Consider the following 13,751-nt stretch of genomic DNA (forward strand, 5'->3'; position numbering starts at 1 on the left):
CTCCCCCAAGAGCCTCCCCCCCTCCCCCCTGGCCGCCTCCCCCCTGGCGGCGTCTCCCCTGGCCGCCTCCCCCCTCACCGCGACGGACAGCGCCAAGAGGGCGTCTCACAGGAAGAGCATGATGTGATGGCGGGCTTAACTCAGGGGGGGGGGGGGGGGGGGGGGGGGACGGAGACCGACATACTGAGACTTGAACCGGCTCGTTTGGCGGCCATCATGGGAACATTGCTGAAGCGAGGCGTTGCTAAACGGTACGGAGCCGACGGGAGCTCACCTTCAGAGCAGGACTGAACCCACGAGGGCCTCAGCAGGCCTCGGACTGTAGACGGTACGGAACCACGCTAGAGGAGCCGTGAAGGAGACGCTTCGGCCCCAGAGGAGACGTGTCTCTCCGAGGGCTAGCCTCGCACCGGCGCTCCCATCGGGGCTAGCGAGCAGCGCTCTACCCTAGCGAAGGAGCCATCCTTCTCCCACCTTCTAGAAACTAGTAGAAACACAGAGCAGGGATGGAAGGGACTAGGGCTTGACAAAAGACACAAAGTTCTTTCATATTTTAAACTATTGGATTAAAGCCGAGAGTTTCAATCTTCGAAAGCGAATTTATGGATTCCGAATTTTTGTTTTACCACGCTGGCTCACACAAACGTGTTTTAATTATGATTTAATTCTGTTTTTGGCGGTACCATCACCTCAGTCTTCCATCGGCAGTTTGCTCTTCTAGCATTGGTGCCGATCGGGTTCCGCTGACCCTATTGGCCGTCGTGGGAACCAATCAGACGTGTGGGGCGGGGCTAAAGGGTCTGTGGGCGCCAGCAGTGTACACACAACCCCCCCCCGAAGCCCCGCCTTACTCTCTCTCCCAACCAATGACACCGAGGCGGTCGCAAACGCCGCCCCTCCATTGGCTCCCAGACACAGGAAGCGAACAGGGTAAAACAAGGACAGCTGTGCTTTTAAAGTTTTACATTTTGTTTCGATCTCATTTGAATATGCAAAATCCCTTAGCAAACACAAGTGGCTCGCCGATCCGGGAGAGGTTATTGTTTATATTTGTATGACCCTCCCGTACCCTGAACACACAGTGTCACGTGACACGTCCGTCTGGGATTCTGGGTGATATGCGAATCGCTAGGAGCAGCGAGTAGCGGTACGGGAGAAGCTTTTGTTCTCGGGGGCTTTGGGGTCACGTTACCAAAAAACACGGCTTAGGAACACTTCTGGGGCGGATGTGTCTCTTCCTAAAGCTGCTCTAAGCAGCTTCTGTAATCCGCTCCAGATTTGGAACAGCATCAAGAGTCTCGGGAGCGAAACATCTGGACTCTGTGTGGCGCGGACCCACTGAGGGCTCGAGGTCGTAGCGGTTCATAACGTTGTCGGTTCTAATGTGCTGTCGGTGTTAGTCGAGTTCGGTGACACCCCCCCCCCCCCCCCCCCACCCCCCGACAGTCAGAGTGTGATGTTGGAGCAGGAAGAGAAGAGGTGCACTCTGGGAACGCGGGACGTCTGTTGCTGGTTAGGGAGCCTGGGGAGACATCAGGCCTTCAGAGGATTTTAAATCTGTCTCCACACGCCCTGTTGGCAGACGTCGGAACTGATATCAGATACGAGCAGGTCATTAAATATGGATGCCCATCCTGGAATGATATCAGTACAGTGACACGGCGAATGCTATGAAGGCAGCGTTCTGGAACGGTTCAAAAGAAACCAGTGCTGTGTGGGAAGTTCCCGGCTAACGACTAAATATCGTCTGTTGAGGGTTCGCCAACATAAGCGGGGATCACGCCTTTACCATCTGTTAGCTCCACATCATCTGACGCACACAAAGCCCTCCATCTTTGTTTGTTTCGCCTCTGAACAAGGAACAAGGTTGTTGTTTTACCGCTGCGAAACTATTTTAGTGCTGTTCAACGTGTACAAACTTTTAGTTTAACGCTTAAGGGAGACGGCCCCCAGCTCAAAGCGAGACTGAACGGTACACAGTCGGCCATTTTGGAGACAACTCAGTCAAGCTCTGTGGCTCCGCCCACAAACCCCAACCAGACAATCTGAAGGGAGGAGTCCTACGATAGGTACGATCTGATTGGCTGGAGGTGACCTGCTGCTGCCTCCTGATAGGCCGGCAGAGAGACGAAGGGTCAGTGGACACGAGGGGTCATCTCAGCTTAGCTTAGTGTAGCTGCTAGCTCCGCCCAGGGCGACCTTTGACCTCCTGACAGCAATCAACCTCTTTGCACTGAAACCATCTCTGCACTCTTTCTCCACTTGAGACAACCGCCTGTGCAATTAGAACAATCAACAGGGTCTGGAAGTAACACCTGACACCCCAGGTGACCTCAGACACGGCTCACCTGTCTCCCATCAGGACAGGTGAGCTCAGTGTAACAAGTGTGACCCAAAGTAAAGGCTATTGGGCCATGCTCCTCTCTCTCCTCTTACCTCTCTCTCTCTCACCTCTCTCTCTCCTCTCTCTCCCTCACACGCTCTCTCTCTCTCTCTCTCTCTCTCTCTCCTCTCTCTCTCTCTCTCTCTCTCTCTCCCTCTCACACTCTCTCTCTCTCTCTCTCTCTCTCTCTCTCTCTCCTCTCACACTCTCTCTCTCTCTCTCTCTCTCTCTCTCTCTCTCTCTCTCTCTCTCACACACCTCTTTCTCTCTCTCTCTCGCCTCTCTCTCTCTCTCTCTCTCTCTCTCATCTCTCTCTCTCTCTCTCTCTCTCTCTCTCTCTCTCTCGTTGGTAATCCCCTGTCCTTCATAAGTTGTAACCCTTTCCCCTGGACCCCACAGTGGTGGGTGGGAGGGTTGTTGGTTCCAGACCCTGCGATCCAAGCCTTGGTCTACGAGTGTTTTTACAAAGATGTTTATTTTTTAAGTGAGAATCTTGCTGATAATTACTTAAAAGGCTCTTGTGGTTTCGTTTTGTAAGGCTTGGCCTCTGTTAGATGTTGTGGATGTGATTCTAGAACGGCAGCAATAAAGATGAAGAAGAATTGCCTCTCCCGTGGTGTTGAAGGAAACAATGTAAAACGATTGTAGGCGATGATTCTGTTGTATCAAATGTGAACGTGCATATTTTGCAAACAAAATGAACATTTAAACGTTTCAATTTACTTGTCTCGCATCTGTGACTTTGCACTTTGCATTTAATTTACGCTTATCTCGCTCACCAGGTTTAGTCAAACACGAATTTAAATAGAAATGGAAATGATTTTCAACTGGTTTACGTTTGTTATAACCAGACGACACACATGGCATTTTATTTAAAGGCTTTTATGATTGATATTCATTTTATTGGGAAATATGCAATTCAAATCTTAACTGGAAATGCTGTTGAAGGAGTTGTGTTCAAATGTGGATAATGTGAATGTGATGCTCGCTGTCTGTTTGGTCTGCAACCGACTCCACTGTTTGACCTTGAACGACGGAGTTTGACCTCTGCACAAACCGGCCCCCACCCGGGCTGAAATGGATTTACTAAATGGAAGTTGTGATAGACTTTTGGCAAATAAATATTTTTTTCCAAGTTTAATAACTTTGTCTACGATTTTGACACGTGTAATACATTTTTCGTTGGGGTACTGAGGCGTCTGAAAGGGTGCCAACAAGTTCGCGCTACACACAGCGTCCGTTATTTGGCCGACGGAATCGTCGCTTCCGTGCGACTGGGATAAAAACAAACACAGTACCCGCAAGTTTTTTCTGGACAACGGCAAAAGCTTTGTTAATTGAAGAAAATGTTGCGCAAAGGTTTGCCGTCCTTCTTGGGACGTCCTACATGGTAACACTTTAGTTTCGAGGCGTAGTTCCACTCTTTTCTGGTGCTCCCTGCTGTAGGATTTAAAGCCTTACATACAGATGTCAGATAAAGAACACCAACAGCACACCGACGTTTAGACCACAGGGTAATCCCCCACGGGGTCCATCCGTTATCTCAGATACAATCCAGAGCAGAACCAAAGCAGGCGGAGGCTGGGGTGGTGATGGTGGCCCAGCACACTTAGGCCCAATCCCATTTCTACCCCTTACGCCTTCCCCTTGCCCCTCCCCCTTCCCCTTACCCCTCCCCCTAAATTCCGCCCAGCACACTTAACCTCTCAGAGTGAGTGTTTGAGATGGAAGGTCTTAAATAAACCGCCTATCAGTGTACGTGTGTTTGATTGGACCCCGTGAGCTGTCAGCTGATAGGGGGCGCCTGACTAGAGTGTCCCACCAGAACTAGCTCCGCCCATAGAGGGGTTTCCTTAAATGAATGTTCTGAACCACTTCGGCCACATCAGTTCTTCTGCAACTTCCAGCAATGCAGTACAACTGTGTGTGTGTGTGTGTGTGTGTGTGTGTGTGTGTGTGTGTGTGTGTGCGCTGCTCACTCAGTGCAGTGACAGCTCATTAAATACAGCCCAGAGCCAAGACAGTTTTAATTAGCACACTCTGTGTGTGTGTGTGTGTGTGTGTGTGTGTGTGTGTGTGTGTGTGTGTGTGTGTGTGTGTGTGTGTGTGTGTGTGTGTGCAGACGTGAACGTATGTTAATTTGTGAGTGAGAACACATTCAACTACTGACCCTTCAGCTGTCTATATTTCCCAAACATCTACTCAACACACATTCAGGTCAAAAGCAGGAGACTCCAGGGGAGTTGATGACAACATGCAAACTCTAGTCACCGTTTGCATCCATTTTTATGAGCGCCGCTGAACTTAAGACAGCAGTGATCGATGCGATCGCACAACCGGTCCAATCAAACCCAACCTGAAGTTAAACACTACGTCCCGGTTTGAATACATTTGGTTGGGAAATCCAAATGCTTCTCTTAATTCCCCGACTCCTTTCTCCTCCGGTCAGAACAGACACCTCAAGACAAAAACGCAAACACTAAAGTGTGGCTCGTGTTTCGTTAGCAGGAAGGAACACACGACGACATGTAATATGTCTGTTCACCAACACCGCGATCCACTAAATCCATCGATAAACAGATATAGATCGGGTGTCTATGATGGGCACTTGAGGATGATTGCTTTTTGGATGAATTGTATGTCGTATGATTCTTTCACTTTTTGGATCATATCTTCATGGCTAATGGATTTATTGTGAGTCGCTTTGGAAAAGGACGTCAGTTTAATAAAAGTAATGAAATGAAATCCAGACACTCCTAGTTACAGATCCTTATTGTATTAGGCCTATATACTCTGTGATCAACCAACACCCCAGGCTATAGGAAGTCCTTCAAGCCCCCATCTTGGTGCGCTTTCACCATTTAAGTACGAATTATTACAGCAGGTTGCTTATGGAATGACATTTCACTCAATATTTAAAATGTAAAAAAAATTAAACATGGCTATGAAATAAAACCTGGAATAAATAAATAAGGCAATAAATAAAAACATATAGCCTGCATTTAAGGATCCCTTTTATTTTTTTCAGAGGGTTATTTTTATTATATCTATAACCCCTAACCCCTGGTGGATGATCCAGCGCCCCCTCGCAGCCGTCCGAGGTAACAGCTAAACGCAGTTCAAGGGGCTTTCCCCAATACCCAGGACTTCGACACCAAGAGTGGAAGATGACGATTCACAAGGAGACAAGACATGTACAGACAATAAGGCAGATTGAAAAAGGGTGTGTGCAAATGGAGGACATTCGTTGTATTCTCAGTGGAAAATTTAACATTTTAAGATTGTTTCTGAAGTAAAATGTGCTGTGAGTGATTTCATCAGTGGGGTCAAGGACACTGGGAGTATGCCAGAGACCTGGGGTCTCTTTAATACATGAGGGGTCTCTTCTGTCCTCTACTCTACCACTACAGCCATTGCATTCAGCATATACAGTCCAGGATATGCTCCCTTTAGTTATCTATTCAGCTTGTCCTTCTGTTCCCGCTGGAGTCTGTGGGAGATTTCTGTCCTGATGAGATTGATGTGTACGGTTGTAACAGCTTTATATAGGAGCCTTGAGACTGTGGTGAAGGCAATAGACTTCACCACATCGACACACATACGGTATAAACAGACAGACAATATAGTAAACATATATAGACCGATAGAAGATGACACAACTGACAGACATAACCAGATGCCCCACAACAAAGGTCTATAATTGAGTGTGTGTGTGTGTGTGTGTGTGTGTGTGTGTGTGTGCGCGCGCGCGTGCGCGCGTGTTAAGCCACGCCCCTCAAGGGCCATGTGCATCCATATATGGTATGCAAGACGAGCGGATTACTGCATCAGCGAAGGGGGAGGGAGCGAGTCAGATATATATATATACGAAGACAAAGAAGACAGTGAGAAGAGGAAGTGATGGTCAAAGGCCTGTACGATCAGGCTTCTCTGTCGAACTATAATTGAGTAGGTGCTTCCATCCAAGAGTCATCAAAATTAATGCAATTAATGCAAATAAGACATAGGCTACTGTTCGTAGGAGGCCTGCAGATACACTACACGTTCTGTTGGAACATGTGGGTCTGCCTGCACGATTGGACGTTGGTTTTCTTGCACACACCTCTTTCCCTCTTGCTCACAAGCGCACACCTCCTTGGGTGGGACCTGTTCATTGAAACAGTTTAACGTTTTTTTAAATCCATTTTTATAATAGAGAACCAGGATCGGTAGGATTTCCGAAAAAACAACTCAGGGTCGATACTTCAGGAATAATAGCAAAAACAAAAGGATCTTTGACAAACGCTCAAACTTAAATGCCTCATAAGTACCTGCTGTGGGACCCTCATAATATAATTAATAACTCTGTTCCATTGTTTTATACCCGAAAAGCACGTGTCTACACTGCCGCCTAGCGGTCACTCTGGAAATTGGTCATTTTAATATCCTAAGTAGCTCACAACAGGATTAAATACCGGCTGAGGAAAGAAAACTTCTCACTCTTATCTACTTTGGTTTGCCTTAAATCTTTAGCTATTGATAAAACCACACTTGATTGTTAATAATTAATTTAGAATATGGTTTTATCCAAAGCAACTTTTAGTGAACTTGGATACACATCATTTTCAGGAACCGGTCAGGATTTTAGATACAAGATGCCAAAAGCCACACATTTACGATACCAAACAAAGACGAACATTTAGATTTTTATTCCAAAACACTTGCCAGAAGGTTACAACACACAAACCTCAGACATGACATAATCTGAAGGCAAGAAAATAAAAAAATAAAAGAACCCTTTGAAAGACTAAGTTTCCGTTAGCCCCCGGCCCGGTGTAAAGGAGGCGGGAAACACACGGGAGCAAATCAAAAATAACTGACAAGGAGAGAACTCTATTTACAGGTCGTCTATGAAGCGGTGGAAGTATCTGGAACCTGGACGGTGGAGGGCACGGAGGGGGGCTGGAACTCAACGCGAGCTAGACGGGGCTGGGACCCAAAACGTGGAGGACAGGGAGGGACGAGTCGGAGGCCATTGGGTTAATGCTGAACTCTGAACGGAAACCTGCCCGCGGTGGGGGGCGGGTTCGGCCGAGGAACTCGGAGTCGGACAGATCGACGGGCCTAGGTCGGATGGAGAACGTTTTACGGTCCAATCAGACGTGAATCTGTGCCTCCGGTTCGAAGGATCTGGGTCACCTGAAGGATGAGTGATTTTTCTTGTAAACCAGTAAAAGATTCGGTTCCACCGGTGTCCTGACTGGTTGCACCGGTGTCCTGACTGGTTGCACCGGTGTAAACGTGGCGTAAAAGTTCCAGTTTCAGAACCCCCAGTGTCTGTAGCTCCACACGCACGCACACAAACACGCCCACACACACTCACACACACACACACACACAAATGATTAAAAAAAACAACATATTGTAGACAAACGTTGTGGGAAAACCCTGGTCAGTTTCTATGGTAACATCTAGATAATTATAGGACCAGCAGCGCCCCCTGCTGGATCTATTCGTCATCGTCGTCGTCGTCGTCATCCTCGCCCTCGTCCTCGGGGGCCCTCTTCCTCTTCTCCCCCGCCGGCACCCCCGCTGCAGCTGCTGCTGTGGGGGAGAGGGGGGAGAACGGGGGAGAGAGAGAGGGAGGGATGAGGGAGGAGAGAGAGGGAGGGCGAGGAGGGATGGGGAGAGAGAGGGAAGGATGGGGGAGGAGAGAGAGGGAAGGAGGGGGAGGAGAGGGAGGGAGGGAGGGGGAGGAGAGAGAGAGAGGGAGGGGGAGGGAGGGAGGGTGAGGGAAGGATGGGGGAGGGAGGGATATGGGGAGAGAGAGAGAGGGAGGGGGAGGGGGAGAGGGAGAGAAAGTGCGTTAAACAGCGGAAGTGCTGAAGGTATTTTGTGTTGTCAATTGTTCAATTGTCCCAAACAAATCCAGGGGGGAGAGATGGAATTAAAAATAATATATAAGAAAAAAAAAAAAACAGGAACACGCGTAGTACAGTACCGGGTAGTTTCTCAAAATCATGTGAGAGAATCTATCGTACAACAACTATTGTCATCTTCCATACAGTGTACAGGATAAACATAAGAGGAAATCAAATGTATTGGACTATACATTTCGGTAAACGGTCATCACCACATTCTGGAACAGTCAACCCTAGTTCGGATTACATCATTTCCTGTTTCCTGTGTGTCGGAGTCTGCTATGGGAGGAGCAGTCCGCAATAGGAGGGCTGCCCCCCCTCCAGCGAACACATACCTCCATCCTCATCATCATCCTCCTCAACGTAGTCGTCATCGTCCTCTTCGTCCTGGGATCGGGGCAAAGGCACATCAGAGGGTTAACTTGACCGTCGCGCGCTGAAGACAAACACTGACCACTGATCAGCCACTTGTGTCACGGCTGGAGTTCAGACCGAAGGAAAGTATCACGACGTCTTGTCACAAATTAAAGAAATAGTAGAACACATTTGCATATTGGTAGTGATCGTTACATCGCTATTTTTCCGTCTCGATTAAAAATCAGACGCAGCCCAGAATCAATCTACTGGTCGGCCCCATGACATCACTTCCTGTCCCCCCTAAGGGGCCAATCGCGGCACAGCGCTGCTCGGCCACTCACCTGAATGCCGTCCTTCATCAGGTAGGACAGGCCGACGTCGTCGCCGTCTGACCCCTCGTCATCCTCATCATCGTCATCGTCGTCGTCGTCCCCGTCCCCCGTGGGACCGGCCTCATCGTCGTCTACAAACAAACACAGCAAAGGTCACCGTCGTCCTCTAAACACACTTTAGTTATTTACTTTAGCATGTTACTTTAGCTAAACCGAAATACACGCTCTGCCGAAGACGAAGCCAACGACGTCTCCAGCGGAAGGACGGTTCCAGTGTACTCTGATTTGGTCGACTCAGATCCATAGTGTACTTAATGTACACTTAATGTACGCACGTAGTCATTGTATGCTGTACGTCCTTGCACTTAAAAATAGTACTTAGCATCGTGGAGCCTCTCACCATAACTATCCTTGTTGTGCACGTGAATGGGTTACCCTAGTGATTGGCCCTTGGCTCTATGAACATCCTTACTGTACCGACAGATCGTGTTGTTTCTCTTTCTTCTGACAAATGTTCTATTGTGAGTCGCTTTGGATGAAAGAGTCTGTCAACGCTCTCAATGTAAATGTAGACGCAGGGCTGTGCGGTCTAGTAGGACCCCTGCCCCACGTGGTCTGGTCCAGTAGGACCCCAGTAGGACCCCAGTAGGACCCCGGCCCCACGCGGTCTGGTCCAGTAGGACCCCAGTAGGACCCCAGTAGGACCCCAGTAGGACCCCAGTAGGACTCCGGCCCCACGTGGTCTGGTCCAGTAGGACCCCAGTAGGACCCCAGTAGGACCCCAGCCCCACGCGGTCTGGTCCAGTAGGACCCCAGTAGGACCCCAGTAGGACCCCAGTAGGACCCCAATAGGACCCCGGCCCCCGGTAGGTCTGGTCCAGTAGGACCCCAGTAGGACCCCAGTAGGACCCCAGTAGGACCCCAGTAGGACCCCGGTAGGTCTGGTCCCCCCTCTCTCACCGTCCTCCTCCTCTGAGTCCGGGGCCTCGTTGTCCTCGGGGTCGTACCCGTCCAGGTACACGATCTGGGGCAGCAGGTCGAACACGCTGGCCCGGTAGTCGTCCAGGGTCGTCACCTCGCAGCCAATCAGCTCCAGCCTCTGGAGGCTCTTCAGGTTCCGCTGGGGGGGGGGGGTCAGAGGGGGACGTCAGCAGGGCCCGGCGATTCATCGAATGCTGATCGCGATTTCAGCGTCAAACGATTACAAAACTAATATGATATAATATTTTTTGGGAGAGACCTGCTGAATAAATACATGATGTTTTCAAACTCAAAAAATTATCTTTTGCATAATCGTGATATCAATATTGACCAAAATAATCGTGATTATGATTTTTTTTTGGACATTTTATAGCGCTTCTTTTGTTTACTGGTTGCACTACTGGAGCTTTCCTAAAAATATCCCAAAAAAATTATTTCCACGGATAAGTAAGAAAACCTCGGACCTCTGCAATGTCCAGCTGATGCCAGACTAACGACCAGTGGTAGACCGAGAGACTGCAGGAACTGCTGGACATTTTAATTTAAGAATGAAAATGATATTTTTTTTGCTTTTTGCCACATGTTTATGATTTATGCGTTATTCTGTCCTTTGCGTCACAAATGAATGACACATACCGTGTCCAAGACTTTTTTGCAGGAGAATAATTCATGCAAATACAAAACCACGATTTATTTATCGCTGGTTAAAGCAATAAAGTACTCGAGTCATATTTCTTTGAAATAACATTTTAAAATTTGTCTAATGAAGAACTTTTTTTAGGACCCTTCGGCCAGCAAAATATTAGATTTAATTTTAGAGCATTATCATTGGAAGATACAGGGAGATGTTAATACAAAGGAAACAGGGAGTGAGACAATCATTGAGAGTTTAGGATTGGCCATTGCGGGCGAGACAAAGTTAAATTGCGATACACTGGGTGAAGTTGATGTCTGCAAGACGGTTAAAGGAATCGACACAACAAAGAGGTCAGTCGATTGGCCTCCGTCTCAGACTTTGTGGCTCCAGTGTCAATGCAAATGCAAACAATCCAAGGAGAATGTATCGAAACTAATTTTCAATTAACCAATATTTATATAAACAGGATTTATATAATTTCTATACCGTTGTATATAATAGTTACGATTCTTATTTCTACGAGAGTTTCGGCAAAAGGGAGAAAACGATCCAACAGAATCATTGCATTATTCCCCTTTACGACCCTTCCTACTGGAGCCACTTTGCATCGACGCGTCTCCTAAAGGGCTCACCACTCACTGAGCTACAGCCAGTGTTAAGGGCTCACAGACGGCTCACTCAGGAGGGGGGCGGCCGTCTTACCAGGGCTTCCAGGGCGGCGAAGTCCTTGATCTTGTTCCCACAGAGGTTGAGGTAGCTCAGGCTGGGGCACTTGGCCACCAGCACGTCAAGACCCCCGGAGATGGCGTTGTTGTTCACCTCCAGCTGAGAGACGGAGAGACCAAGTGTTACATGTACTGTATGTTCAAACCATACTCATTTCTTTCTTACCGCGAATACATGGCGTGTTCTTAAGGGGTATGTGGGGTGAGCTTTGGCTTTATGAGGACTTCATTACTTTACCATACATGAGCGTAACCGTAGTTAGTAGTTAAGTGAAAGTGTGCCTACTAACTGCTACACAACCGACATGCATATCGATCGTAAACCAACAAGTTGCAATCACAACAAGATGTTTGGAATAACACTAGTGAAAAAGAGTAGTGCGTACTTTATAATATGTGAACCAGATGGGTGGGGTACTTCACACTCTAAACATTGCGGCCCCGTATTTCACCGCCAGGTGTGTGAGTGTTTACGGCCCGCTTTACAAAGCGGTGGCTTCACCAAGAGGCTTGTCTGGGGGGGGGGGGGGGGGACTGACCTTGTGCAGCTTGGGCAGCGGCGGCAGCTTGGCCAGCGAGCTGAGGCCCACGCTGACCATACTGAGGAACTCCAGCTCCTTGTACTCGTCGGTCAGGCCTTCCACCTCTCCGTCGGCAGACCGACAGCTGTGCACGTCAAGCTCCAGCACCTGGGAGGCAACACAACACACACTTGGAACCAACAACCCATGCATGGCTCAGAGGGGGGAGAAGGCAACCCAAGGGACGCTGGTTTAATCCCCTGAGCTCCATCTGGAAACTGGGTTGAGGCGCCTTTGGCACGTCTAAAGTCCTAACACCCCATGATGAGCGAGTCTACTCGCTAATAGGGTTTTACCTGTTAAGCACTTGAGTGGAGGCAGCGCTCAGAGTGGGTGTTACGTAAAGGACGTTTGTGTACTAGATATAACGCACCCATGTTTATTGTCACTATTTTCCTGTTTGAGGTAAAGGGCTTTGAAACGTGAGCATTTCATTTCATTCACATAGGAGCAGACACTCCCATTCAAATATTCGAGTCTAAAGAAGCCATACAGTGTTAATCGTCCGTGTCGTCCGACCTCCATCGGGGTAAACACTGAGGAGAGTTGGACGAATAGTTCGAAGCATTTGCTGCCCGCTCGAGAGGGACACGCCTCGAAGCGACACGCCTCCACAAACCGACATCCGGTTGCGCGGCCAATACGCTAACTGACGCCGAGACTAAACCGAAAAAATGCCGTAATGTTCCTGTAGATCTTTCTTACGAAGTTCGGAAAGAGGTTAACGAATGAATTCGTATTGTCGGCGAAGTAGCGTTTTAACGTTACATAAGAAATACAAGTCCGACAATACCAGTGTGGAAAAGTAGAACAACAACGACCTACTTAAAAATAGCCATTTGAATTCAGTGTGCGACGAAGCGTCATAACGTAAACGTCTGTTAATACGAATTTCGAGCAGTTTGTCGATACAAAACGATAACTTGGACAGGTCAGTAACTAGGTTTAGGTTTTATTATCGATGCCCCGCTTGCTCTTGGGCAAAGCGTCGCTTAAACCCTACGGAACGCGCCCATGGCGCACGAAAGCGCATCGTTATACCGGAGCCACGTTGGCCGTGGGCGAAACACGTTAAAATACTCTACAACGAAGGGAGCACGAAGTTCATTTAAGAGAACATTCGTGCTTTATCCGTTAGCTTAGCGCCGCGGCAGGCGGCATGCGTGAGGCTCGCGGCGCGTGCACAGCGGCAGCCCGCGAGCGAGGAGTCCGAGCGCGAGAGGGTTCGAATGCGCGCGGAACCTGACCTAAAAACCGTAACGCACATTTCCCGAACCCGTTTAAATGTGTAACTTATTCGATAAATGTGGACGAAAGCTGTGAAAATTCAGTGCATAAGAAAGCCCGAAAACGGGCTCCAAGTAACACTCAACGAGAGGAAACAACGACACGGAGCATCGTCATCTCGCAGCCCACTGTCAAGACAGGGCACCTTTAACAGAGTATTTACGATTAATAAACACGTTCAAATCTAACTATTGCTGTTGCATTACCTCGGAGGGGTCCCTGTCCCCCAGCTCCATGCTGATGCGCTTCTTCATGTCCATCTTAAAGCTAAAGTAGTCCTAAAACAAGCAACAACAAAGGAAAACTGAAAAATAAAAGGCTGTTTTTGGGCGCGCTATCACTGTGGCCTTCCTGCTTCAATGGCGGCTGAGCAACATCTGAACCTCCATGTTGCTCCGCAGCCTACCTCCGCACGCAGGCCCCTCCCCCGCGATGCTGAATATTACATTCTGACACGTTCCTCTGTCCTCATTGGGCCCTCGAAACGCCCCTCATGGAGAAACTCGGTTATTTGCATACTACCCGTGTACATGTGTAGCTATTGGCTTTAAGCGCTAGGGCTTTAAAT

At 48.5% G+C, this 13,751-nt stretch overlaps 1 protein-coding gene across 3 annotated transcripts; it reads right to left on the reverse strand.

The window, feature by feature from the left end:
• Nucleotides 1-7,056: 7,056 nt before the first annotated feature.
• anp32e (acidic (leucine-rich) nuclear phosphoprotein 32 family, member E) lies at nt 7,057-13,592 on the reverse strand. Of its 3 annotated transcripts, none has more exons than XM_060053296.1 (7): nt 13,390-13,592; nt 11,855-12,004; nt 11,293-11,415; nt 9,933-10,092; nt 8,982-9,103; nt 8,619-8,670; nt 7,057-7,966 (listed from the first exon to the last, which is right to left on the reverse strand). In XM_060053296.1, exons 1-7 carry the CDS (start codon nt 13,441-13,443, stop codon nt 7,872-7,874), a joined length of 756 nt encoding a protein of 251 aa, XP_059909279.1. In that variant the 5' UTR covers nt 13,444-13,592; the 3' UTR covers nt 7,057-7,871. The 3 variants fall into 3 exon arrangements, with proteins under 3 accessions (XP_059909279.1, XP_059909278.1, XP_059909280.1); XM_060053295.1 differs by having other exon boundaries at nt 7,057-7,963; nt 8,613-8,670; nt 13,390-13,588; XM_060053297.1 differs by having other exon boundaries at nt 7,057-7,963; nt 13,390-13,587.
• Nucleotides 13,593-13,751: the final 159 nt, after the last annotated feature.

Source organism: Gadus macrocephalus, chromosome 6 (assembly GCF_031168955.1).
Source record: "Gadus macrocephalus chromosome 6, ASM3116895v1".
Taxonomy (NCBI): Eukaryota; Metazoa; Chordata; class Actinopteri; order Gadiformes; family Gadidae; genus Gadus; species Gadus macrocephalus.

Excerpts from the sequence above, each read along its gene's own strand:
- anp32e (XM_060053295.1), bottom strand. The coding sequence starts at position 13,443 with ATGGACATGAAGAAGCGCATCAGCATGGAGCTGGGGGACAGGGACCCC. Across the intron at positions 11,416-11,854 it reads CGCTGCCCAAGCTGCACAAG|CTGGAGGTGAACAACAACGC; the intron begins GTCAGTCCCCCC and ends TCCGTCTCTCAG. Across the intron at positions 9,104-9,932 it reads GGACTCAGAGGAGGAGGACG|ACGACGATGAGGCCGGTCCC; the intron begins GTGAGAGAGGGG and ends GTTTGTTTGTAG.